At 41.9% G+C, this 27,606-nt stretch overlaps 1 protein-coding gene across 1 annotated transcript; it reads right to left on the minus strand.

Annotated features, from left to right (window-relative positions):
* Positions 1 to 3,201: 3,201 nt before the first annotated feature.
* Positions 3,202 to 27,477, minus strand: rdh12 (retinol dehydrogenase 12). The gene is made up of 7 exons (XM_060828362.1): positions 27,377 to 27,477; positions 18,753 to 18,871; positions 13,525 to 13,680; positions 10,707 to 10,811; positions 8,516 to 8,725; positions 6,924 to 7,113; positions 3,202 to 5,126 (listed from the first exon to the last, which is right to left on the minus strand). The coding sequence occupies exons 1-7, from the start codon at positions 27,451 to 27,453 to the stop codon at positions 5,024 to 5,026; spliced, it is 960 nt and encodes a 319-aa protein (XP_060684345.1). The 5' UTR covers positions 27,454 to 27,477; the 3' UTR covers positions 3,202 to 5,023.
* Positions 27,478 to 27,606: the final 129 nt, after the last annotated feature.

Below are 27,606 nucleotides of genomic sequence, written 5' to 3' on the forward strand. Positions count from 1 at the left end.
GGGAGGACTGTGTCGGGATGCTGGATGCAGAAAGCCTCCTTATTAGCTCAAACCTTAGTCATGAAAATCAATTCAGACATTTAAATCTAAGTAGGATTTTGGCAAATTCTGATATTAAGTATACATTGAAGTAGAGTTGGATAGTTTCAGAAGTTTTGTTTTTAAAAGGTTATACTACTTACGTCAAAGAAATAGTATCCAATTTTAAAATTGTAATGATTAAATTATTAAAAGGTATGGCCACCATGTTCAGTTTCCGTCACAGACGGCTTCCACAGAATCACAAAAGTGTTACAGCTGACATTGCTTTTTAATGAATTTACTGACAAAAGTATAAAATTGAAAGCAATGCTTCCTCATTTTATGAAAGGTGGACCTTTCAATGCATTGGAAGTCTGTGTAGGACATCTCGTCCACATCCCGCACCTCCGCCCTCAGACCCCACCCCTCCAACCGTAACAAGGACAGAATGCCCCTGGTGCTCACCTTCCACCCTATAAACCGAACCATCTGCTGACATTTCTGCCACCTCCAAAAAGACCCCATCACCAGGGATATATTTCCCTCCCCACCCCTTTCTGCTTTCCACAAAGACCGTTCCCTCCGTGACTACCTGGTCAGGTCCACGCCTCCCTACAACCCACCCTCCCATCCTGGCACCTTCCCCTGCCACTGCAGGAATTGCAAAACCTGCGCCCACACCTCCTCCCTCCCCTTCATCCAAGGCCCTAAAGGAGCCTTCTACATCCATCAAAGTTTTACCTGCACATCCACTAATATCATTTATTGTATCCGTTGCTCCCGATGCGGTCTCCTTTACATTGGGGAGACTGGACACCTCGTAGCAGAATGCTTTAGGGAACATCTCCGGGACACCCGCATCAATCAACCACACCGCCTCGTGGCCCAACATTTCAACTCCCCCTCCCACTGGAGGTCCTGGGCCTCCTTCACCGCCGCTCCCTCACCACCAGACGCCTGGAGGAAGAACGCCTCATTTTCTGCCTCGGAACACTTCAACCCCAGGGCATCAATGTGGGCTTCAACAGCTTCCACATTTCCCCTTCCCCCACTTCACCCTAGTTCCAAGCTTCCAGCTCAGCACTGTCCCCATGACTTGTCCTACCTGCCTATCTTCTTTTCCACCTATCCACTCCACGCTCCTCCCTGACCTATCACCTTCATCCCCTCTCCCACTCACTTATTGTACTCTATGCTGCTTTCTCCCCACCCCCACCCTCCTCTAGCTTATCTCTCCACTCTTCAGTCTCTCCGCCTGTATTCCTGATAAAGGGCTTTTGCCCGAAACGTCGATTTTACTGCTCCTCGGATGCTGCCTGAACTGCTGTGCTCTTCCAGCAGCGCTAATCCAGAATCTGGTTTCCAGCATCTGCAGTCATTGTTTTTACCTAGTTCAATCTGTTTATTTGGAAATTCTTGAGAAAGCAAAATGTGAAAATATTTGTTGGATTTTCATCACAGCAACATTTTTATTAAAAAATATTTATTCTGCATTTCCTCTCTGCTGGCTTCCCAACGCCAGCAAGATCTGTGGCACTGAGTTCATTGAAGCCGTATGGAAACTGACCGGTTGACATGTCCCTCACCATTTAAACGGTTTGAGAATTAATATATGAAACCCTTTTTCTGCAAGCAACCTTAATTTCTTCAGGAATGTGTGCATGCTAAAATGAGCAGGTATGTAATTAGGAGAGGTTCAGTAGGTTCTGGGGTATTGAAAATTTCACTAATATATGCCCCTATAACTATTACTGTCAATGAAATTGTCTGCTTCCTCCTTTGTCCATAAAAGGGTCTATTATTTAAATCTGGATAACAATCTCTGATCACTGGTGTCTTTCTAAGTTTTAAAAATTAAACATAGATGCTGAAAAAGCCAAGTACTTTAATAGCTCTTGCCTGAGCAATCCAAAATTAATTAATTTCTAAATTAAATTTGTTGCTGACATGATACTGGTTTAAAATATGAATGTTTTAGAGGTCTGGTAGATCTTATTTGGCTTTTAAATTAGAGCACAGCAGAGCTATGATGAATTATGATGCATTGTGAAGCTTTCACTGTCAAACACTATGCAACAAAGTTTATTATTGAGTTAATATCATTATGCAACATCCATATGTTCTCTCTGTTTTACTAAAGTATTCGCTTCTATGGTTTCAGAATTGCACTGTAAAAAGCACTTTAAACTCTATAGCTCTCCAACTCGGTTTTAGCCCTAACACAAACTGGATGGCAATGTTTCTATAACTGGACTATTGTAAGCTGATCTTTTCATTTTAAGAGAAGCTTTGATAACCCTTTAATAATTATTGTGAATGTTTGAACTCACGAGCTAAAACAGCATACAGCTTGTATATTTTATCAATTTTTGTGAAACCATTAAACTTTGTCTACTAAAATTGCAATTGTCTAAGTGACTACTTTTGGAATTTCAAATAATTTATGACTAATAAAACATAATGGAATCTATATTGTGATTTATATTGGAAATGTACTACGACAGACTGACATATATTTAATTGTGTTGAACTTAATGGCCTTCCAGAGTGGTGCTATGTAAGAAAGTGCTTCCTACAATTATCAACATCTATTGTAATAATGCCCATAAAGTTCTGAAAAGTCATGCTGCTTTACGAGAGTAATACAAAGCTAAATTTTACAGTGAGCCACATTACATATGTTGGAGGTGGTTCAAATGAGTATTAATCTTTATTGATATCTGGAATATATGTATTATCTTACAAGAGTAGGTTAAGCTTGTTCTAAGTGGACTTCAGAAGAGTGAGAAGGTGACTGGATTGAAGTGTGTAAGTCCCTGAATGGTTCTTGTAAAGTGGGTATGGACAGAATGTTTCCTTTTGAGCATTGGTCCAAAATAGTTGATGCTTATAAAATTAACAATTTTTAGCACAGAGACAAAATATTTCTTCTGAGGGCTATGGGACTTTGGAACTCTGTCTACCTCGACCTTAAAAATATATTTAATGATACCACTGTCTCAGAGTATCACGAGTTGTCATGAGTAGGTGGAAATGTGGAATTCAAAACAAACAGATCAGCTCTGGAGTGAGTTTGAGGAGCTTCTGTTGTGTATGTTCATATTAAATATTCGGGTATATTACCAAAATCTTGTGAAAGAGGTAGGTTTTACAAAAAGACTTTAATTTATATACCACATTTTGTGACACCTGGAATTCCAAAATGGTAATATAGTCATTGTTACAGGAAACATTACAACCAATTTATGCACAATCTCTCTTATACAGTAATATTTTTTTAATGGATGTAAATTTGCTCACTGAGCTGGAAGGTTTGTTTTCAGACATTGTCACCATACTAGGTAGCATCAATAGTGTGCCTCCAGTGAAGCACTGGTGGTATGGCCCTGGTTTATATATGTGTTTGGTTGGTAATGTCATTTCCTGTTCTTTTTCTCAGGGGGTGGTAAATGGGATCCAAGTCAATGTATTTGTTGATGGAGTTCTGGTTGGAATGCCATACTTCTAGGAATTCTCATGCCTGTCCCTGTTCGGCTTGTCCTAGGATGGATGTGTTGTCCCAGTCGAAGTGGTGTCCTTCCTCATCTGTATGTAAGGATACTAGTGAGAATGGGTCAGGTCCTTTTGTGGCTAGTTCATGTTCATGTATCCTGAAGGCTAGTTTTCTGCCTGTTTGTCCAATGCAGTGTTTGTAACAGTTATTGCAAGGTATTTTGTAAGTTACATTAGTTTTGTTTGTCTGTGCAGTGTCTTCCAAGTTCATTAGCTGCTGTTTTAGTGTGTTGGTGGGTTTGTGGGCTACCATGATGCCAAGGGGTCTTGAGTAATCTGGCAGTCATTTCCGAGGTGCCATTGATGTAGGGGAGAATGGCTCGGTTTTCTGGATATGTTTTATCTGCTTGTTGGGGTTTGTTCCTGAAAAATCGGTGGACTGTGTTCATTGGGTACCCGTTCTTTTTGGATACACTGTATAGGTGATTTTCCTCTCCTCTTCCTAGTTCCTCTGTGCTGCAGTATGTCTTGGCTCATTGACATAATGTTCTAATGCAGCTTTGTTTTTTGGATGTTGGGATGATTGCTTCTGTAGTTCAGTATTTGGTCTGTATATTGTGTTTTCCTGTCGATGCTGGTTTGAAGTTCCCTATTGATTGTCCGCTCTACTGTGACATCTAGGAATGGCAGTTTGTTGTTGTTTTCCTCCTCCCATTTACCACCCCCCGAGAAAAAGAACAGGAAATGGCATCACCGATCCAAGGAAACCCAAACACAAAAATAAAACCGGGCCATACCACCAATGCTTCACTGGAGATTCACTGATGATGTTACCAAGTATGGGAATGAAATGTCTGAAAACAAACTCTCCAGTTCAGCGAGCAAACTTACATCCAGAACTTCAAGCTGAGCTAATATTCTCAAAACTCGCTAATATTTCTTTAATGTTGACTGACGATATTGACCAGGATTCCAAGGATAACACCTGTTGCTTGAAAGGAGACAGCACCTTCAAGAGCTTTCTGTTTCTTGTCTTCTGCAGCACTTTCTTATTGCATAATTTTAAAAAAAGTTCTCACTTTAAATGTTTACTGCTGGTTTACAATGAAGAACCCAAACTATCTTTCTAAAGCACAAAGCAATGCTGGTCATTAATGCATTGTCAGTACTATGCAGCAACATGTTAACTGTAATGTTGCGCTGAAGCAGTTATTGTTGTAGTTTGATAGTTCACTATCATGTACTGAGATATTGACACAGGTGATTTGGAAACCAGAGCAAAATATTAGGTTCCCCTTAATAGCCAAAATCATATGGCAGTAGCAGGCAAGATTTGCGATTATAGGTTGATGTTTAGATTGGTGCAGTGACCAACTTCAGAAGCAACAATCTGTTAGTCAAAAAGTTGCACTTTCTGGAGTGTTTTTGTAGGAACTATCAAAAGTAGTTAAAAGAAAGCAGTCAGTTGCTCTTTATACTTGTTTCCTTCGAATTTCATTTTCTAATTAGTTCAATCCCATCGAATCTCCAAAAGTTTGCAGCTGACATCCCATAACTTCCTTGCTGTTTCTTCGTTCCTACCTTGAGGCGCCACAAATGCAGGTCTACAGTCACTGTGGAGAAAACCAAACACATACAACAATCCTGCATCAAAATTGTGGTTGTGCTTCTGAGAAAAATCACAATGTTAAGTGAAGAATGGTTTCCTATAGGAATCAAAGTTAAAGCCAGAATTAGGTTTGATAGACCTTACTTGCCTGGGAAAAAACTGTAAAAGTTTACTGTACATGTGCAACACTGCATTCTAAATCTGAAATAACTTGCTTCACAAAATTGTAAAATAAATACAATATTTAAAAGACTACAATAAAAGGTTTTATGTAATCGGTATGAATAAAACATAGGACTTGGATTTTAAAATAGAAGCAGATGGAGTTTAGTTCTCGAACACATTTGACCTAACATTGGGGAAACGAAATATTGACTGGGTGACCACTTTGCAAAACATTTACGTTCTGCCTACAAAAAATACCCTGAGCTTCCAGTTGCCTGACACTTTAACAAATTACCCTGTTCCCTGGCTGAGACATCTGTCTCGGGCTTGATGCACTGTTTCAGTGAAGCTTGAAGAACAACACCTCATTTTCCGCTTGGGGTTCCTGCAGCACTCGAAACTCAATAGAGTTCAATAATTTTAGAGCCTGAACTCACCCTCACACATCAGGCCTTATTACCATATGGTCTGCCATTACACACTACCTATTGTTAGTCACTAACAGTCTCCATTAACAGACATTCACTTTCTCAGCCAGATTGTTATCCACTCGTTTGTCCAAATGGCTTCTTTCTCTTTGGGTTCTATCCCCACGTCATCAACTCTTTCCCCCCCTCCTCCTCCTCCCCCCCCCCCCCCCCCCCCCCCACCCCACACACACCCCCCAAATATTCTCCATATAAACTGACATTTTCCTGGCTACCATTAGTTCTGAGGAAGTGTCACTGGACCCAAAATATTAAGTTTGATTTCTCTTCACAGATGCTGCCAGACCTGCAGAGTATTTCTAGCAACTTACATTTTGTTTATGGAACTACGGTCAATTATCATAAAAACCCTCTGGCTCACTGTGTTCCTTTTTTTCCATTCATTAATGGGATGTGGATTTTTAGACAAATGGAAACCTGCCATCATCATCACCTAGTCTAGCTTACACGACTCCAGACCCAGTGAGTCATTGAGATGTGCAGCACGGAAACAGACCCTTCAGTCCAACACGTCCATACCGACCAGATATTCCAACCTAATCTAGTCCCATTTGCCAGCGCTTGGCCCATATCCCTCCAAACCCTTCCTATTCATACACCCATCCAGATGCTTTCTCAATGTTGTAATTGTACCAGCCTCCATCACTTCCTTTGGCAGCTCATTCAATACATGCACCGACCTCTATGTGGAAAAATTGCTCCTTAGGTCCCTTTTACATCTTTCCCCCTCACCCTAAACCTTATGCCCTCAAGACTCCCCGACCTAAGGGAAAAGACCTTGTCTATTTACCCTATCCATCCCTCTCATGATTTTACAAACCTCAATAAGGTCACCCCTTAGCCTTCAGGTGGACTCTTAACTGGCCTTTGAAATGTTTGGCAAGCCACTCAGTCAAGGGACAGTCAGGAACAGGCAACAAATTCTGGCTTTGCCACTGTTTCCCATATTCCATGAAATAATTAAAGCATTGCTACTTAAGCTTGTTGCAAAACTCTGAATCCATTCTCTCCTTCAGGGTTTCTGCAAGGTTGGCATCCCACACTTTATTCCATTTTTTTTCCCAAAAAAGTCGGCCTTGATCGAATTGGCTGTTTGCACTTTCATCCAAAGTTTCATAATTGAATTTACAAAAGCGATGTGCACAAACCTAAAATGTGTTCCAGAAATCTCTTGCAACTCTTCAGCTACAGCACAGTATATACTTGTCTGTGCCCCCTGTTTCGGTGTTTTGATAAGGAATGTCAGAACCTTCCATGCTAAGGACATGATGAACGAGTGCCTGGTGAGTTCGGATTTGACAGAGCCCGGATGCACAGAATTCACGGTGACCTTAGTGCCTGTGCAAGTAAAGAAAAAAGTGAAGTGTCACTAGTTTATACAGTACCACCTGAAAACTCACAATCCAGCTGTCTACTCACTGCCCTAACACATTGAATCACTGGGAGCTCTTTCAACCATTTACTTAAAAATGCAAGAGTCTGAGATTTTCCAGCAGTGAATCAATGATGTCTAACCTGATGCCTAACTGACATACTACCAATTTTATCCTTTCCACAGGTTTCTGACTGGGACTTGGATTTAATCACTCAGAAGCTGGCTGCATTGTGGTACCTCTCCATACGACCTGTCTTCAACAGCTCAGAGACATATCAAACACCAGGAGAAATGTCCTGAGAACGGCCTAAATTGTGTTCTCAAAATGAAGTGAGTGAACTGACCACAAGGAAAGAAAAGAACTGTTAGTAATTAAGTACCTTTCCACATAAAACTTCCTTGCCAGTGATGCAAAATAAGCCTTAGGGCTGATTGAAGGGGATATAACTCAATCCTGTCATTTGTTTTGGAATCTGTTGAGTAAAAACCTAAGAGATAAATGAGTTATCAAGTGACCAGGCATGACGTAAATCCTGGTGCTTCATTGGTTTAGAGGTCATTCAGGATACTGCCAGAGTTGAGTGAGGTGATGAATGTTACATTCAGATTAGTCTGTAGAATTGAGTTTTTTTTTGAAACTCTGGTGTTAAATTTTTGGATCTGGTTCTTTCAGTAGCCTTTGGAATAGCAAACATGGGTTGAGAGAAGGCAGGAAGATGTCTCCATCAACTCGTAAAGTGCAAAAGAGCCAGATACTCTTAATTTTGATTCGGCTTACTGTATTTAAAATAGCTGAAAATGTGTTGCTGGTTAAAGCACAGCAGGTTAGGCAGCATCCAAGGAACAGGAAATTCGACATTTCAGGCCAGAGCCCTTCATCAGGAATTTCCTATTCCTTGGATGCTGCCTAACCTGCTGTGCTTTAACCAGCAACACATTTTTAGCTCTCATCTCCAGCATCTGCAGACCTCACTTTTTACTCGTGTATTTAAAATAGCCCTTGAATGAATTTTGACCAATAGCTGATCAGTGGAGACCCTGACCTTACCTACATATATACATTACTAGTTGGCACCAATGGTATTGGGATCAAGAGTTGGCTTAATAGCCATTTGTTTTCCTCTGTGTTGCACCTGGCAATGGAAACTCCTCTGCCCACCGTATAAGCTGAGACCATTGTTCAGGAGAATGTACATGGAGGCCAATCTTTGGTCTCTGGATCCTCAGGTACTTTCAGCATTTGTTAGATATGATAATACCTGATGAACCTGAAAAGGTTAGCATTTACTAGTTAGGCTTGAGCTGAAACTGATGAGCTTAATGCAACCTTTCACCTGACTTGTGGAAATACAATCTGCATCTTACCTTTCAGGCGCTTGGCCAATTCCCGAGTGAACAGCACATTTGCCAGTTTACTTTGGCAGTAAGCCAAGCCTCCATCGTAGCTTTTTTCACTCTGAAGGTCTTTAAAGTTGATTCGACCGAAAACATGAGCGAAGGATGATACATTAACAATGCGAGCAGGGGCTGATTGTTTAATGAGGTCAAGAAGCAGGTAGGTCAGCAAGAAATGGCCTAAAGGCAAAGGAATGCAAAACATTTAACTTCTGAGATCTTTGCTCATTTCCTTTGGAAATTTTGTGTTGTGTTTCGAACTCTCAATGACCTTACTCTGTTGCAGAAATCATCTGATCAGTGCAACATCAATGATTTAGATTTGGAAAAGCAGAATGCTGCAAATTTGAAATAAAAATTGAAGGTGGTGCTGGAAATACTCAGCTTCTCAGGCAGCATCTGAGGAGAGAGGAAAACAGTTAATGTTGCAGATCAGTGACCTTTCATTGAGATCAGAACATATCATCCTTACAAGTTAAAGTATAGAAAGACTTGCAGTCAAAAAGTGTCTGATGTCCTCAGCATGTTCTAAAATGTTTTGAGACAATATACTGCTTCAGAAATGTAATTATGTATGTAAACACATACAGTAGTTCTTGTGCAACCCACCTTAGAGAAAAATTGCACTTTAAAAACAGTGCTTAAAGTGTTGGTAATATAATCACATTTTAAACATTTGCACTTTAAAAACAGTGTCCCAAAGTCTTCTGGTGCGTCACAGCGAATTTGTGTTAACAAAATGTGTGTTATAGCTAGTTTGCTCACAGTGAAAGTTCATAGGCCATTGTTTTGACTTTGGTGGTTTGACGGAATATTGGTCTATTCTCCTATGACTGGGATCTGTTGCATAGAGTTTAACCACTGGAAGAAACAAAGTGCCTCTAACTAAAGCAACTTACTGCAAAGGCAGATTCTTCAGTTCTTAAGAATCATCATATTGAACTCAATGTTAACTCTGTTTCTCTCTCCACAGCTGCGACGACACCTGTTGAGTTTTTCCAGTATTATATGTTTGCTTCAGAAAGTGCTTCTGTTGGCTACCATTTAATAATAGTTTTAAGATTAGCTGCAGTTCTTGTACATCTCACGCACAAGGTTTTGAACAGAGAGGGAGGTGGCTATGGCAGAGCTCAATAACTGGGGTCTGAGGCTTGTTACACATGGGTCTTAGGCAGAATGCATCCTGTTTAGGGCAGGGGCCAGTTTGTGGGGACCCACAAGGAACACTGGGATCAGAGATTTCTGACCCAGCCTCAACCCAAAGCAGATCTCTTATGTCTAATAGGAAAGTTCCTTTAGTGAGGAGTGGTATATAAATTGTAAGGGGAATCATAGAGGTCTACAGCATGGAAACCTTTGGTCCAACTTGCACATGCAGTCCAGTTTTCACAATTAAACTAGTCCAATTTGCCGGTTTGGTCCGTATCCATCCATACCTATCCCATCCATGTACCCGTCTAAATGTTTTTTTAAATGATGAAATTGCACTTGCTTCCACCACTACCTCTGGCAGCCCATTCCAGACACTCACCATCCTCTGTAGGAATAAAATAGCCTCTCTGGACTCCTTTGTATCTCTCGCCTCTCACCTTAAACCTATTCATTCTAGTTTTAGACTCTCCTACCGTGGAGGGATAGTACCCAAAAATCCATAAAGTATAACAAAAGACTGGTGGATGCCAGAAATCTGAAACAAAAAACACAGATTGCTGGAGAAACTCAACAAGTCTGCCAGCATCTGTGAGGAGAGAAACAGAGGTAACATTTCAAGTCCAGCAGCCCTTCGTCCGAACAAGATCCCATGCTGAGTTCCAAGACTAGACTCCCTCATGGTTGACCAACCTGTTGTCGCCCACTGCACAGAATCTCTTACACGGAGGTGATACGTCAGTGAGGCTCAAACCCGGAAAGATACAATTCACTTCATGGAGGGGAGGAAACCGGCTGACTGAAAAAATCCAAATATCCGGCTGAAAAGTGAGAGCTCACCTCTGTACAGCACTTTTTACAGCGTCCGGGTCTGCCACATATTTATGGTAGTTAATTTGTGATCTTTGAAGAACAGTTACTGATGTGATGTAGGCAAATGCACCAACTTTACTTTTGCGCTCCAAGGTTACAGAAAGATGTTTTATAAATGCAGCCTTCATTTATAACTCACCCAGGTGATTTACACCAAACTGCATCTCAAAGCCATCCGTTGTCTTTGTGTAGGGACACATCATCACTCCAGCATTGTTGATCAAAATATTGATGAGCTTTTCCTCTGTCGGAAAACAGAATTGGGAATGAGAAAATATGTCACAACATGGAAAACGTGTCATCTGGATCTGTCCTTTTCTTTATGGCACGATGCCAAGTTATCAGTATTGCGGCCCAGGGGTTTACCTGTTTATTAATACAAAAGCAAAGAGCTGCAGATGCTGGAACTCTGAAATAAAAACGGAGAATACTCAGCAGGTCACTGACCTGAAAGTTTAATTCTGTTTCTCTACATGTGCTCAGTATTTTTGGCATTTTCTTTCTGTTTTATTGTTCTTTTGTTACATAACTCTCTCTCTCTCTCGTTCAGACCAGGCTATGCAACCCCGGTATTAGAAAAGGCAGAATGTCACAGAAATTGATAGATGAGAAAGGACATATCCGGTTTGCCTTATACCAACCAGGAGGCAATAGGTGAAACATGTCATCAATTTCTATTCTTTAGTCTACAACAGGCCCAGAAGTGACACGTGGCAAAGCCGGGAAGGGGTGCTGGAGAGCCTTAGGGAACAGAGTCCATAGTTACCTTCTACTGTCGAATCATAAAATCTCTACAGTTTATAGAAGCAAGTCAGTTGGCCCATTTAGTCCACACCGACACTCTGAAGAGCACCCCACCCTATCCCCATAATCCTGCATTTCCCATGGCTAATCCACCTAGTCTGCACATCCCTTGCTGCCCAGTACGGAAGACATCGTCCCTGGCTAGTGTCGAACTATCAACCTTCTGGGTAACAGTTGAAGACGTTAAATGATGTCACAGAAACTGGCATTCTAGCGCTGTTGAAATGACTTCTAATATTGCGTTTGGCTTCCTAACTGCTAGTTGTACCTGCATGTTAACCTGACGAAAATCCTGAACTTGGACTAACTTATCCCTTTTGAGCTACAGATTTCCGAAGCCTTGCCCCATTAAGAAAACTGTCTATGCCTCTTCTTCTAATCCAGTACATAATCTTACACATTTTCTCACATTGTATTCTGCGTGCCAACTGAACCTTAAGGGAACCCTGAACCACGACTCATGTCATACATCCTGTTATAAATGACTTCTATATTGCACCCAAAATGTAAATTCTAACATCCAACTCTATTCAATATCCATTTGAACATAGCGATATAAATGGCTTCCACTGTGGAGTCTGTTCCAAAGACTGGTCACTGGAACATTGAATTTACCCTCTGCGTACCCTCCTCTCAGGCCTTTCCTCCAGTCTTTATGCAGCAATGCAGCTAAGCTAAGGAATTCAGTGAACAAAGCTGATTGATTATTATGCTACCAGTCTGGATTGCTAGTCCTTTGCTTTACCATTCTCTGGCTGTACCATTGATTCATGCCTTGGTTTGAATCACTTCCAGGTTTTCAGGTTTTATTATATTTGCTGCCAATATTTTTCATTCATTGTGATGTATAGTGCACCCTGTCATCACAGGAACAACCCCCCTATAAATTCAAGAAAGGCTCGAGGAAATGGTTTGTGTTTGGCTTTTATTTGATGTCAGCACAATGAAATTTTAATCTAATTATGGTATCAGTGTTAGCCTACTGACACGTGCTGACATGCACATTATCAATTGTGTCTTGCAGCTACAAGATTTTATTGCTCTCTGCCTTTCAGCATTATTAGCAAGGTCAGTATTTCCTACGTAAGCCCCATGCCCGACTCAGGATGTAAAATACTTTGTTTCCCTGAGTGTAGGGGACTTGAGGGGTGATGTTATAGAGGTCTACAAAATCATGAGAGGCATTGCTAAGGCAGATAGCCAAGAGCTTTTCCCCATGGTAGGGGAGAATAAAACTAGAGGGCATTGGTTTAAGGCGACAGGGGAGACATATAAAAGGGTCGGGAGGGGCAATTGTGGTGAGTGTCTGGAATGGGCTGCCCAGAGCAGTGGTGGAAGCGAGTACAATTTTGTCATTTGAGAAACATTTGGACAGGTGCATGGATAGGACAGATATGGAGGAATATGGATCAGGTAAATGGGGTTAGATTAATTGTGAAACCTGGACGGCAGGGAAAGGTTGGGCTGAAGGGCCTGTTTCCATGTTGTAAACCTCTATGACTATAAAAAACAGTAAACAGTTAACCAAGAAGTGTCAGCTTTGCCAATAATAGATTGCAGTGAATGTTTAAAATGATAGATAAAATGCTGCTAAAAAATGACCTTTTTTGGAAAGGCATGAGTAATGTTGGAGGATATTATGCAAGATATTGGTTTACCCATTATCCGGTTTCATCTTTGAGTAGAATTTAAACTGAAAAGTGTATTGGTATTTTATTAGTAAACACTCCTGTTAATGTTTAAACAGTTAACCTATTAAAATTATACTGATTAAACAGAATTTTTTAAAACAATATTTACATCCCTACTCTTGATTATGGGATTAAAACTGCAATAATTTGAATGAGGGTTATATCCCCTTTATGTTTATCTCATTTACCTTCCCCTTTTCTACAAATCTTTATGCTTTATTTTTGATTTCTTCTTTTGTTTAGTCAGTGTTATTGGTCCTCCTGTTAAATATGGAGGTAAAGTAACCATTCAGTATTTCTGCCATTTTGCTGCCTTTAACGTGCACCTTCATAGCCTGTCCTGATGTCTCTTTGATACAGTCTGCAAGATACTTCGCAGTTCTTTAATCATTTAAGTAATTTAAATCAAATAAATAAATCTGCAGCAAATGGGACAAAAATATCATTTGTTTCTTGAATTACCTTTCATGATATTTTCAGCAAATTGGTATATAGACTTAGTGTTGGCAAGATCCAACTCCCGAACAATGACTTGTTTATTCCCCGTGTCTTCCCGAATCTCATGGGCTGCAGCTTCTGCCTTGGTCAAATCTCTGCAGGCTATGATTACCCGAGCACCTGTGAAGAACCAAATGGACAGGATTTCCTGCTTTAATTATGATTTTTGATTAAAACATACGGGTGATACGTTGGCTCAGTACCTCACAGCGCCAGAGACCTAGATTCGATTCCACCCTCTCTGCATGGAGTTTGTACATTCTCTTGGTGTTTGTGTGCGTTTCCTCTGAATTCTCTGGATTCCTCCCACAGTCCAAAGATTTGCAGGTTAGATGGGTTGGCCATGTAAACTGCCCTGTAGTGTCTAGAGATGTATAGGTTAGTTGAATTAGCCATGATGAATGCAGGATTATGGGGATAGAGTGGGATGACCTTTTGGGGGGTTGGGGCAGTCTTGAGGCAAATGCGCTCTTTCTGCACTCTGGGTATTCTATGATTCTGAAAACAAATCATATATTTAGGTAATATGGATTTAGTTCTGTCCTGTATTGAAGTGTGAAAAATATTACTGCAAGGACACATTTTGATAGGTGAGTTGAGGTGGATTTGCTGCTACCTTTATGGTAGCTGGTTTCCATTCCAGAGAGCTCTGCTGGTGTCAGTTTGAAAACCACCTTCGAGAATAAGAGGGAAGGGGGCAAAAAAAGTTAAATGCATAGTTTTAACTGAGAGGTGCAAACATTGTTTTGCTCGTGGTTTAAATTGTTTTTCTAACCGCCTGCATTTAGATAATTTGTTTTTTGTTGTTGTTTTATGTCTTGTGTAGTAAACTTCCGGTGTTGAAGAAACTCTGCAGCGTCATGTTATTGTGAGAGTAACTGACCCAAACTTTTTAAAATCATACTACATAACATGTACTTCAAGATTAGCTTATCTATCTCATGGTTTTAACTGTTAACCTGTGAATGGCTTGAGGATTTGTCATAGTCCACCTTCTCCACTCCCATCCTTGACTCTCTCCTGCTTATTCGGTGCATGTTCCCACACTTTGTATGAAAACGACATTCAGCCATTGGGGAAAATGAGAATATAACTGAACAGGCCCAAAGGCACTGAACTAGACAAGCATTTGAAAAGGAAGACAGTCCTTAAGAGAGTAACTCAAGGGAACTGTCAGTAAAAAGACGTGAAATGGTGAAACCTTTTGTATGTGTTTTCACTGTGGAAGACTTAGAAAATTTCTCAAACTTGCTTAAAAATCACGAAGTGAATGAAAGGGGGGGGGTGGGGGGGGGGAACTTAAAACAATCACAGACACTGTGGGGAGAAAAGCACTGGGAAAGTTATTTGAGCTAAAGGCTGACAAATCTGAGTTCAGAAGTAGGGAATGTGAGACCACAGTCAGAGAATTGCGTGGAGTTTTGGTCTCATTATCTAAGAAAGGATATACTTGCAATTGAGGGAGTGCAGCAGACATTCACCGTATGAGAAGAGATTGGTTCGACTGGGCCTGTATTCACTGGCGTTTAAAAGGATGAGAAGGCATCTGATTGAAACATATAAAATTCTAACAGGGCTGGACAGAATAGATGTAGGTTTTCTCTGGTTAGAGCCAGTCTCATGATATCACGTGGACCATTTTGGACTGAGCTGAGGAAAAGTTACTTCATTCAAAGGGTAGTGAACTGTAGAATTCTCTAACACAGAAAGCTGTGAAGGCTAAGTCACAACCTCTTCAAGAGAGAGAGAGATATACATTGCTAGGTTTTAAATACCTCAAAAGGTTATATGAAGAATGCAGGAATAAGGCATTGTAATAAAGATTTAATCACAATGGTATTGAATGGCAGAGTAGGCTCAAGGACCCATGTGGCCCACTGCTGCTCCTAGTTTGTGTTTTTACAGAGAAAAGAAAAATGGTTAAAGTTTTTCATGCCAGACTGTTGGAGGGTTTACAATTTAGCCCACTGTGCTGCTAGTTTCCTGCTGTGTAATGGTTGTGAGGTTCAACCTGTTTGACTCTGCTTTGTCAGCACATCATAAAAGATGATCACTACAATCGTTTTAAGGTTAAAAAAAAGAGAAAAAAAAACTTAACATTTTTTTAAATAGCTCACATCTTGTCCACTATAATACTTTTCAACCCATAATGCATTAACAGGGACAGATAAAAGTCTGGAACTTTCCTTGACACTTTTGTGTAGAGAGACTAGAACAAACATATAAATGATGGTAATGTCTCTTCCAGACTAAATGCAGAGTATTTGTATCTTCTCTTCTGTAAAACTCTAAATTATTTTTTTTTAAAAAGCCACTCTTTTAAAAAAGGAGGGAGAGAGAAAATGGGGAATGAGAGGCTGGTTAGCCTGATGCCTTTGGTAGGGAAAATGCTGGAGTCAATTATTAAGGATGTAATAACTAAACATTTGGTAAGTGCTGACAGAATTGGTCCAAGTCAGCATGGATTCACTAAAGGGAAATCCATGCTTGTCAAATCTGCTGGAAGTTTTTGAGGATGTGACCAGTAAAGTGGACAAGGGTGAATCAGCAGATGTTGTGCATCTAGACTTTCAAAAGAATTTTGACAAGGTTCCATACAAGAGGTTCGTAAGGAAAATTAAAGCTCATGGTATCGGAGGTAATGTATCGATATGGGTAGAGAACTGGTTGGCAGATAGGAAGCAGAGAATTGGAATGGGTCCTATTCAGAATGGCAGGCAGTGACGAGTGGGGTTTTGTAGTGTTCAGTGCTGGGACGCCAGCTGTTCACAATATACATTAACAATTTGGACGAAGGAATTGAATGCCATATCTCCAAATTGTGAATGACACTAAGCTAGGTGGCAGTGTGTGCTGTGAAGAGGATGCTCAGAGGCTGCAGGGTGACTTGAGCAGACTGGCTGAATAGGCAAATACCTGGCAAATGCAATATAATGTGGCTAGATGTGAAGTTATCCACTTTGGTCACAAAAACAGAGAGGTAGACCACTATTTGAATAGTGTCAGTTTAGGAAAAGGTGAGGTGCAACAGTCTCTGAAGGTTGGCATGAAGGTGCAGCAGGTAGTGAGGAAAGCTAATGGCAAGCTGGCCTTCATAGCAAAAGTATTTGAGTATCGGAATAAGGATTTCTTGCTGCAGTTATACAGGGCCTTGGTGAGGCCACACCTGGAGTATTATATGCAGTTTTGGTCTCTTAGTCTGAGGAAGGACATTCTTGCAATTGAGGGAGTCCAGTGAAGATTCACCAGACTGGTTCCTGGGATGACAGGACTGATACATGAGGAAAGAGTGGGCTTGTATTTGCTGGAATTTAGAAGAATTGGAGTGGGAGGAATCTCATAGAAACATATAAAGTTGTTGTGGTTCTGTTTGCCGAGGTGGGAGTTTTGTTGCAAACGTTTCGTCCCCTTTCTAGGTGACATCTTCAGTGCTTGGGAGCCTCCTGTGAAGTGCTTCTGTGCTGATTCCTCCGGCATTTATACTCGTTTGAATCTGCCGCTTCTGGTTGTCAGTTGCTGTCCGCTGCAATGGCCGGTATATAGGGTCTAGGTCAATGTGTCTGTTGATAGAATTTGTGGATGAGTGCCATGCCTCTAGGAATTCCCTGGCTGTTCTCTGTTTGGTCTGCCCTATAATAGTGGTGTTGTCCCAATCGAATTCGTGCTGTTTGTCGTCTGAGTGTATAGCTACTAAGGATAGCTGGTCATGTCGTTTCGTGGCTAGTTGGTGTTCATGGATGCGGGTTGTTAGCTGTCTTCCTGTTTGTCCTATGTAGTATTTGCTGCAGTCCTTGCATGGGATTTTGTACACTACATTGGTTTTGCTCATGCTGGGTATTGGGTCCTTTGTCCTGGTGATTTGTTGTCCGAGAGTGGCTGTTGGTTTGTGTGCTGTTATGAGTCCTAGTGGTTGCAACAGTCTGGCTGTCAGTTCAGAAATGCTCCTGATGTATGGGAGTGTGGCCAGTCCTTTGGGTTGTGGCATGTCCTCATTTCATTGTCTTTCCCTAAGGCATCTGTTCAGGTGTGCTGCACTTTTGAATAATGTCCTGATGCAACTTCGTTTGTGTGTGTTGGGGTGGTTGCTTTCATAGTTCAGGACTTGGTCTGTGTGTGGGGCTTAGACTCATAACAGCACACAAACCAACAGCCACTCTCAGACAACAACTCACCAGGACAAAGGACCCGATACCCAGCATGAGCAAAACCAATGTAGTGTACAAAATCCCATGCAAGGACTGCAGCAAACACTACATAGGACAAACAGGAAGACAGCTAACAACCCGCATCCATGAACACCAACTAGCCACGAAACGACACGACCAGCTATCCCTAGTAGCCATACACTCAGATGACAAACAACACGAATTTGATTGGGACAACACCACTATTATAGGGCAGGCCAAACAGAGAACAGCCAGGGAATTCCTAAAGGCATGGCACTCATCCAGAAATTCTATCAACAGACACATTGACCTAGACCCTATATACCGGCCATTGCAGCGGACAGCAACTGACAACCGGAAGCAGCAGATTCAAACGAGTATAAATGCCAGAGGAATCAGCACAGAAGTGCTCACAGGAGGCTCCCAAGCACTGAAGATGTCACCGAGAAAAGGGACGAAACGTTTGCAACAAAAACTCCCAGCTCGGCCAACAGAACCACAACAACAAGCACCCGAGCTACAAATCTTCTCACAAACTTTGAACATATAAAGTCCTGATGGGACTGGACAGGCTAGTTCAGGAAGAATGTTTTCAATGTGTGCAAGGCCAGAACTAGGGGTCGCAGTCTAAGAATAAGAGGTAAGCCATTCAGGACTGAGATGAGGAAGAATTCTTCACTCAGAGTTGTGAACCTGTGGAAGTCTCTCCTACAGGAAGCTGTTCGGGCCATTTTGTCAGATATATTCAAGAGGGAGCTGGACATGGCCCTTGCAGTTAAAGGGATCAAAGGGGTATGGGGAAAGGGCAGAAATAGGATACTGAGATTGCATGATCATCCATGGTCATACTGAATGGTGCTGCAGGCTCAAAGGGCCGAATGGCCTACTTCTGCACCTGTTTTCTATGTTTCCGTAACTTCGCTGCTTAATGACATTGAATGCATCAGGGTTCATTGTGCAAACATGTTTGCTGTCACATTCAAGTACTCCTACAAAGATAAAAGAATTGCTCAGCAAATACCTTACCTCTCCGTGCCAGTTCCCGTGCTGTTTCCTTTCCAATCCCTGTGTTAGCCCCAGTGATCAAGACAGTTTTTCCATCTAGCCTTGCGTCAGATGTACACACTCCCCCAGCAGCACATCTTCTGCAAAACAATTGGAAAGTATGATTTTATTTTGCTTTCCTTGAGTGCTGTTGCCAAAAGTATAAAGCTTTGTCAATTTAACATTCTTCATTTCAACAACCCCAGTGTTACGTTCTATACTGAGACTCCCAACAAAGTGAAGCATGACCACAAACCCTCAGAGACTACAAATAAGATAGTTGCCTTATGAGGTGCTTTGGCATGATGCTCTGAGGGGACATCAAATTTGAATAATTGGCACTGCACTGGGGACAGAGAAAATGAATTGGAATTTTTAACAGTTAGTGTAAGCCTGGACTGGTTTTGATTAGACAGGAATGAGTACTGTAGATGCTGGAGATTAGAGCTGAAAATGTGTTGCTGGAAAAGCGCAGCAGGTCAGGCCGCATCCAAGGAGCAGGAGAATTGACATTCGGGCATGAGCCCTTCTTCAGGAATGAGGAGATTGTGCCAAGCAGGCTAAGATAAAAGGTAGGGAGGAGGGACTTGGGGGAGGGGCGTTGGAAGTGCGATAGGTGGAAGGAGGTTAAGGTGAGGGTGATAGGCCGGAGAGGTCAGGAAGAAGATTGCAGGTTAGGAAGGTGGTGCTGAATTCAAGGGTTGGGACTGAGACAAGATGGGGGGAGGGGAAATGAGGAAGCTGGAGAAAATTATTTTAAATCTAATAGAATTATGGTTGCTGGCCCCAAAATGCTGCCCCACTGACACCTCAGTCACCTGCTCTGCCTTATTTCCCAAGAGTAGGTCAAGTTTTGCACCTTCTCTAGGAGGTACATCCACATACTGAATCATAAAAAAGGATTCTGGGTAATCCAAGGTGGAGGATGGGAAAAATTTCTGGCTGTAACAGCTGCTTTTTTTGGGGTGTTTTCAGTGTTGGAGGTGGTTTCCTTGAATTCTAGGAGCAGCAATTACTGTTTTATATGCTGTTGCATTGTCTTGGAACTTTGGAGAAAAAAAATCAAAACAACAGCAGCTTTAAAAGGGAGAGGAACAGACATGGTGAGGTCAGTGGAGGAGAGAGAGAGAGAGAGAGAGAGAGAGAGAAAGAAAGAAAGAAAGAAAGAAACCCACATTGCTAACTGAGAGTTAGCAGTTACTGCCTTTGCTGTTGAATTCATGTATCGCTGGACGTCGGAGTGCATCTGGGAAAATTAAAAAAGTGAAATTCACAACTGATTTTGGAGGAACCTGTTTGGAGAGGTCACAGCACAGAAGCTGATATGTGGATTTTAAGTGCAGCCTTAAAATAAGTCTGCAGTAGTGACTAGAGTGGGTTCTTTCTTGATTATATGTTTTATTGAGCTATGCCTCTTGATAAACTTAAAATAGAAGCCAAAAGCATTAATTTAATCTGGAGCAGTGTTTTGCAGAGGAATAAGATAGTGCTGTTTTTGGGTCTGTAGAGTGAAAGAATCAAAAATGGCCCTTAGAGTGATATGTGCTTCTTGTCAGATGTGGGAGTTTAGGGAGATCTTATGGGATACTGAGGATTATATCTGTAATAAATGCAGTTGGTTGCAAATCCTGTCAGATGAAATGGATCAGTTGGAGAGGCAGTTAGAGGCAATGAGGAATTTACAAGAGCAAGGGAATGTGATGGGTGGCAGTTATAGGCAAGGGGGAAAGTCTCAGATACAGTCACATAGATGGGTTAACTCCAGGAAAGGTAAGAGAGGTAGGCGGATAGTGCAGGAGTCTTTTGTAGATATACCCATTTCAAACACGTATGCTGTTTTGGAAAATGTAGGGTGTGATGGACACTCAGGGGAATGTAGCACAAATAGCCAAATTTCTGGTATCGAGACTGGCTCTAATGTAATGAGAGGTACAGCGGGTTCCAAGAGATCAATTGTGTTAGGGGACTCTTTAGTCCGAGGTATAGACAGACGTTTGTGGTCAGCAGCGAAAATTGTGTGTTGATTCCCAGGTGCCAAGATCAAGCATGTCTCAGTGAGGGTGCAGAATGTTCTCAAGGGGGAGAGGGACTAGCAGGAGGTCATTGGAACCAACAACACAGGCAGGGAAAAGGTTTAGATTCTTAAGGGAGATTAGAGACTTGGCAGGAATTTAAAAAGGAGGTCCTCAAGGGTAGTAATATCTGGATGATTCCTTGCCAAGATCAAGTGAGGGCAGGCATAGAAGGATAGAGTAGATGAATGCATGGCTGAGGAGGTGGTGTACAGGAGAAAGATTCACATTTTTGGATCATTGGAATCTCTTTTGGGGTAGAAGTGACCTGTACAAGAAGGATGGATTGCAGCTAAATTGGAAGGGGACTAATATACTGGCAGGGAAATTTGCTCAAGTTGCTCGGGAGGATTTAAACTAGTAAGATGGGGGGAGGTGGTTGGGGGGGGGGGGAGGTGGTGGTGGTGGTGGTTGGGGGGGGGGGGGGGGTAGTGGGGACCCAGGGATATAGTGAGGAAAGATTTCAATCTGGTACAGTTGAGAACAAAGGTGAGTCAAATAGTCAGGGACAAAGCAGAGAACAAGGTAGGATTGATAAATCAAATTGCACTTATTTCAATACAAGAGGCTTAACAGGGAAGGCAGGTTAACACAGGGACTGGCCTATCACAGCAGTTACAGGAACATGGCTCAGGACTGGCAGCTTAATGTTAGGACAGAAAGTGTGTGTGTGTGTGTGTGTGTGTGTGTGGTGGTGGGGGGGGTGAGAGAGGAGGGGGAGTAGCGTTTTTGATAAGGGATAGCATTATAGCTGTACTTAAGGTGGATATTCCCAGAAATACATCAAGGGAAATTATTTGGGTGGAAGTGAAAAAAAAAAGGAAGGGATGATCACCTTAATGGGATTGTATTATAGACCCCCTAATAGTCAGAAGGAAATTGAGAAACAAACTTGTAAGATCTCAGTTATCTGTAAGAATAATAGGGTGGTTGTGGTAGGGGATTTTAACTTTCCAAACATAGACTGGGACTGCCATAGTGTTAAGGGTTTAGACGGAGAAGAATTTGTTAAGTGTGCACAAGAAAATTTTCTGATTCAGTATGTGGATGTACCTATGAGAGAAGGTGCAAAACTTGACCTACTGTTGGGAAATAAGGCAGGGCAGGTGACTGAGGTGTCAGTGGGGGAGCATTTTGAGGCCAGTGACCATAATTCTATTAGGTTTAAAATAACGATGGAAAAGGATAGACCAGATCTAAAAGTTGAAGTTCTAAATTGGAGAAAGGGCAATTTTGATGGTATTAGGCAAGAACTTTCAAAAGCTGATTGGGGGCAGATGTTCACAGGTAAAGGAACAGCTGGAAAATGGGAAGCCTTCAAAATGAGATAACGAGAATCCAGAGAAAGTATATTCCTATCAGGGTGAAAGGAAAGGCTGGTAGGTATAGGGAATGCTGGATGACTAAAGAAATTAAAGGTTTGGTTAAGAAAAAGGAAGCATATGTCAGGTATAGACAGGATAGATTGAGTAAATCCTTAGAGGAATTTAAAGGCAGTAGGATTATACTTAAGAGGGAAATCAGGAGGGCAAAAAAAGGGACTTGAGATAGCTTTGGCAAATCGAGGTAAGGAGAATCCAAAGGGTATTTACAAATACATTAAAGGACAAAAGAGTAACTAGGGAGAGAATAGGCCCCTCAAAGATCAGCAAGGTGGCCTTTGTGCGAAGCCACAGTAAATGGGGGAGTATTTTGCATCAGTATTTACTGTGGAAAAGTTAAAAATCACACAACACTAGGTTATAGTCCAACAGGTTTAATTGGAAGCACACAGAGTTACATTGCACTTTGCTCAAAAACTGCATATATTCATGTAGAACTCTGAGCTCAAAAACTGCATGAATTTATGTAAAACTTATCTCACTTTTTAGATTAGAATCAATCTAAACATCAGGTCATAGACAGAGAACACAGGGGGCTAACACCTTCAACATATTGTCTAGCTATCACCATTGTTAACAACTAACCCGAGAATGCAACATTTAAAAAAAAGGTTTTGTGACTTACACATGAAAGAAGTGAAACTATCACTGTATTCTAACAGATGAAAGGCTTAACAGACAATCAATTTTTCAATGTATAATTTCAGTTACATCACACTGCAAATTTTTGCTATAAAGTTTGTGTTACGATTGAGCCCTCCACTATCACCTGATGAAGGAGCGTCACTCCGAAAGCTAGTGTGCTTCCAATTAAACCTGTTGGACTATAACCTGGTGTTGTGTGATTTTTAACTTTGTACACCCCAGTCCAACACTGGCATCTCCAAATCATGACTACTGTGGAAAAGGACATAGAAGATATAGAATGTAGGGAAATAGATGGTGACACCTTGCAAAATGTCCATAATACAGAGGAGGGAGTGCTGGATGTCTTGAAACACAAAAGTGGATAAAGCCCTAGGACCTGATCAGGTGTACCCTAGAACTCTGTGGGAAGCTAGGGAAGTGACTGCTGGGGCTCTTGCTGAGATATTTGTATCAATGATACAAACATGTGAGGTGCCGGAAGACTGGAGGTTCGCTAACGGGGTGCCAGTGTTTAAGAAAGGTGATAAGGACAAGCCAGTGAACTATAGACCGGTGAGCCTGACGTCCGTGGTGGGCAAGTTGTTGGAGGAAGTCCTGAGGGACAGGATATACATGTATTTGGAAAAGCAAGGACTGATTAGGAATAGTCAACATGACTTTACGCGTGGGAAATCATGTTTCGCAAACTTGATTGTAACTTCTTCAAAAAATTCAAAGAGGATTGATGAGGGCAGAGCAGTAATGTAACCTATATGGACTTCAGTAAGGCATTTGATGAGATTCCCTATGGGAGACTGGTGAGCAAGGTTAGATCTCATGGAATACAGGGACAACTAGCCATTTGGATACAGAACTGGATAAAGGTAGAAGACAGAGGGTGGTGGTGGAGGAGGAGGGTTGTTTTTCAGACTGGAGGCCTGTGACCAGTGGAGTGCCACAAGGATCGGTACTGAGTCCACTACTTTTCTTCATTTTTATAAAATGATTTGGATGTGAGCATAAGAGGTATAGTTAGTAAGTTTGCAGATTACACAAAATTGGAGGTGGAGTGGACAGCGAAGAAGGTTACCTCAGATTACAACAGGATCTTGATCAGATGGGCCAATTGGCTGAGAAGTGGCAGATGGAGTTTATTTTAGATAAATGCAAGGTGCTGCATTTTGGGAAAGAAACTCTTAGCAGGACTTTTACACTTAATGGTGAAGTCCTAGGGGGTGTTGCTGAACAAGGAGACCTTGGAGTGCAGGTTCATAGCTCCTTGAAATTGGAGTCGCAGGTAGGTAGGTAGGATAGTGAAGAAAGCATTTGATATGCTTTCCTTTATTGGTCAGAGTATTGAGTATCGGAGTTGGGAGGTCATGTTGCGGCTGTACAGGACATTGGTTAGGTCACTATTGGAATATTGCATGCAGTTCTGGTCGTCTTCCTATCGGAAAGACATTGTGAAACTTGAAAAGATTTACAAAGATGTTGCCAGCGTTGGAGGATTTGAGCTGTAGGGCGAGGTTGAATAGGCTGGGACTGTTTTCTTTGGAGCGTCACAGGCTAAGGGGTGACCTAATCGAGATTTACAAAATCGTGAGGGGCATGGATAGGATAAATAGACAAAGACTTTTCCCTGGGGTGGGGGAGTCCAGAACTAAAGGACATTGGTTTAGGGTGAGAGGGGGAAGATATAAAAGACACCTAAGAGGCAACATTTTCACGCAGAGGGTGGTATGTGTATGGAATGAGCTGCCAGAGGAAGTGCTGGAGATTAGTACATTTGCAACATTTAAAAGGCATCTGGATGATTATATGAATAGGAAGGGTTTGGAGGGATATGGGCCAGGTGCTGGCAGGTGGGACTAGATTGGGGATTGCGATATCTGGTCAGCCTGGATGAGTTGGACCGAAGAGTTTGTTTCTGTGCTGTAAATCTCTATGACTATATATGTGGGAGGTAACTGATTTTGTTGCCCAGAGACTGCAGGAGTACAAGTATGCAATGAGGAACCAGCTGCCCCCATGGATAGAGTGGAGAGACGACATTGTCAGTGTACCTTTAGCCAGAGGAGGAACCACACACAGGCCCTTCTGCAGTCTCCACTCAGGATACCGGGGAAGAAAGGTAGGCAGGTGCAGAATGCATAGACAATTTGGATAGGGACTGGAGATGGTATGAAGCCTATGGGGTTGACTGATGGGTGAAATCAAAGCTTAAAGATCACTGTTTGAGGAGCACATGCTGTCAGCTTCAAGTCCCTTCAAGGGGTGAGAGAACTCCATCCATATGGTCCATCCACTGCAGAGAACATGTCTGCAGGTGATCCTTGTACATCACGTCGCGATGTCTTGTTTACCTCCAAGGCCCAGACATTTCTGACCATTTTATGCAAAGCAAAACCTTTAGCCACTGAGGCCAGTGATATTAAATTGTCTCTCCACCTGCACCAGTGATGTTGTTTCTGGACACCATTTAACTGATGTTCACACTGCATACATAAGATGCAGCAGCTTCTCAAAACCTCTACCTCCTGGAACGTGCACGTGTACTGATGTCTGACCTCTGTAATAGTTCCAGTAAGGCTTACGCAGAAACATGACCAAACAGATTGAGTGTCAATCTCTGCACAATGTAACAAATGTCAATTACAGTGAAATTGTCCCTCGTGCTCCCAAAATGTTCTCTAATAGTAATTGGACAGTCTGAACACAGTGTCCAGACCCCTGAGCAATCTTCCAGACGGTATCGGTGACAGCCTCTGGACTGGTCCTAAGGAGCCACAGGACTGACTGTGACCCACTTGTTGGAGTGCAGAGACATAAATCCCTGATCAACAGCACCTTGACTGGATGTATGGCTGTAACCAAGCTGCTGGAATGATCTCGGGAGCTGCCCTCTGCTGGGCACCCCCCCGACAGACAGCTGTCTCCACAGCTATCAATGAGCACCACTTCTTTTACAACTGCGAGACATGAGAATTTGTTTGCAGCACCTGCAGTGTGTCTGCCATGTAAACTGCTGGTGTAGGTGCCAGCTTTTCGTAGCACTGTAATGTGCAGAAAGATATTTCCTCCCTTGATGAGCAAGGTAAGCTGTCTGGCTTTGTGACTGTTGTAAGAGGCAAGGGAATGAATGCTGTGAGCATTCAGTTGGTACTAAGTTCACCAGCGATCAGCCCTGAGCTGGGATAATGTGGTGTGCATCCCCTCAGGGAGTCCTGAGAGGCCAGCATGTAGTAGGTGTTAGCGTCTATGCGTGTCAGGTGTATACAGCTAAGATATTGTTGCCAGATGTCCAAGGTGGAGGGCTCAGAGGAGTGTGGGGCAACTCTCATGTCAGGAACTGTTGGCATCTGGTTTCCTTGTAGCAAGGAATGAATATGAAACTGCATATTAATGAGATTTAACAATCATTAATCCCTATTAAAATTCATCTTGCTGCTCCCGAACAAGAATCTCAAAACTGTTTGAAAATGTAACAAATTGCTTCTGACTTCAACATAGGCCTTGCCTTACTTTATCGCACGTTTTTTTCAGATTTCTCATCATGGCCCATGTCATTCAGATTCCTATAAGATTCCACCGACTGTTTCTCTTGCAACTTGTTATGTAGTTATTTCCAGAATACTGAATATTAGGAGTTCCATGCTGCATAATAAATGATGCAGCATTAATAGTTTACTGCACAACGCTTTGTACTTTGGAAAGTTAAATACTGCTCTCGTAGAAACGTAAAAAATATACCGAAACGTGTCAGATCTAGCTTTACTTATTCAGTCCAAGATCCCGAGTGGAAGTAGTTGTATTCAAGAGTTAAAAAATTAGAGCAGGTAACGCCTTTCACAATCTAAAGGGCAATTGAAATACTTTTGACCTACTGGGAAACCAATCCGAAAAAGCAGTGACTGAAAATCAGCTGAAACATCAAGTAGCCAATCAAAGTAAGAGGTTGCTAAAATCCCTCACTCAATCTCATGATCTGATCAGTGACAAGTCCAGCCTCCTTCATGCCGTACATTGCAAAGGAATACAATACATAGTAAGGCAACGGTTTCTGTAACAAAATATTAATTGGATACACGACCGCTTTGAATGGTTTTATTTTTACAAACCAAGTCTTATTCGGGCAGAGAGAGAATGAGGTGATGTACTTCATTGCAGCAAATGTTCACCCAAGGAAACAAAAGATGGTAAAAATACATCGGCAGGTTCAAGCGCAACGATTCCTCAAAGTACATTATTTTAAAAGTATGCTAATTTACAAAAACTCCATTATTTCGCTTTTTATTTATATAAACCAAGAATTTGCAAAATTATATTCTGTATCGCGTATTAATGTAATATAACAGCTTCCAAAGCCACTGTTGAGAGACAAATTGTAACATTTGATTCGATCAAGGGACTGGAACTAACGTTGTTAGGTATAGGCATGCCTAGAACTTGTAAAATTGCACACCATTTACATTTACCTTTACACAGCAAACAGGGCTTTGAATTACTCCCTGGGCGAAGTACTGACCTGATATAGGGGCCAAACGCTGCCAGAAGAAGGGCAGCGATTGCACAGATCCCAATGATGGTGAATAAGACTGGCATCCTGAGCGAGTGAACTGCAGCATCTTTTCTGCAGGAGAGAGGCTGGAAGCAGAGCTGTCAATCAGGCGCTCCCCGGGACCGGATGCGGCTGGGACTACAACTCCCAGAATGCAAGGGGTTGCACGGTCCGTCTCCTTTTCCTTCCCCCGGGGG

The sequence above is a fragment of the Hemiscyllium ocellatum genome, chromosome 8 (assembly GCF_020745735.1).
Source record: "Hemiscyllium ocellatum isolate sHemOce1 chromosome 8, sHemOce1.pat.X.cur, whole genome shotgun sequence".
In the NCBI taxonomy this organism is placed as follows: domain Eukaryota; kingdom Metazoa; phylum Chordata; class Chondrichthyes; order Orectolobiformes; family Hemiscylliidae; genus Hemiscyllium; species Hemiscyllium ocellatum.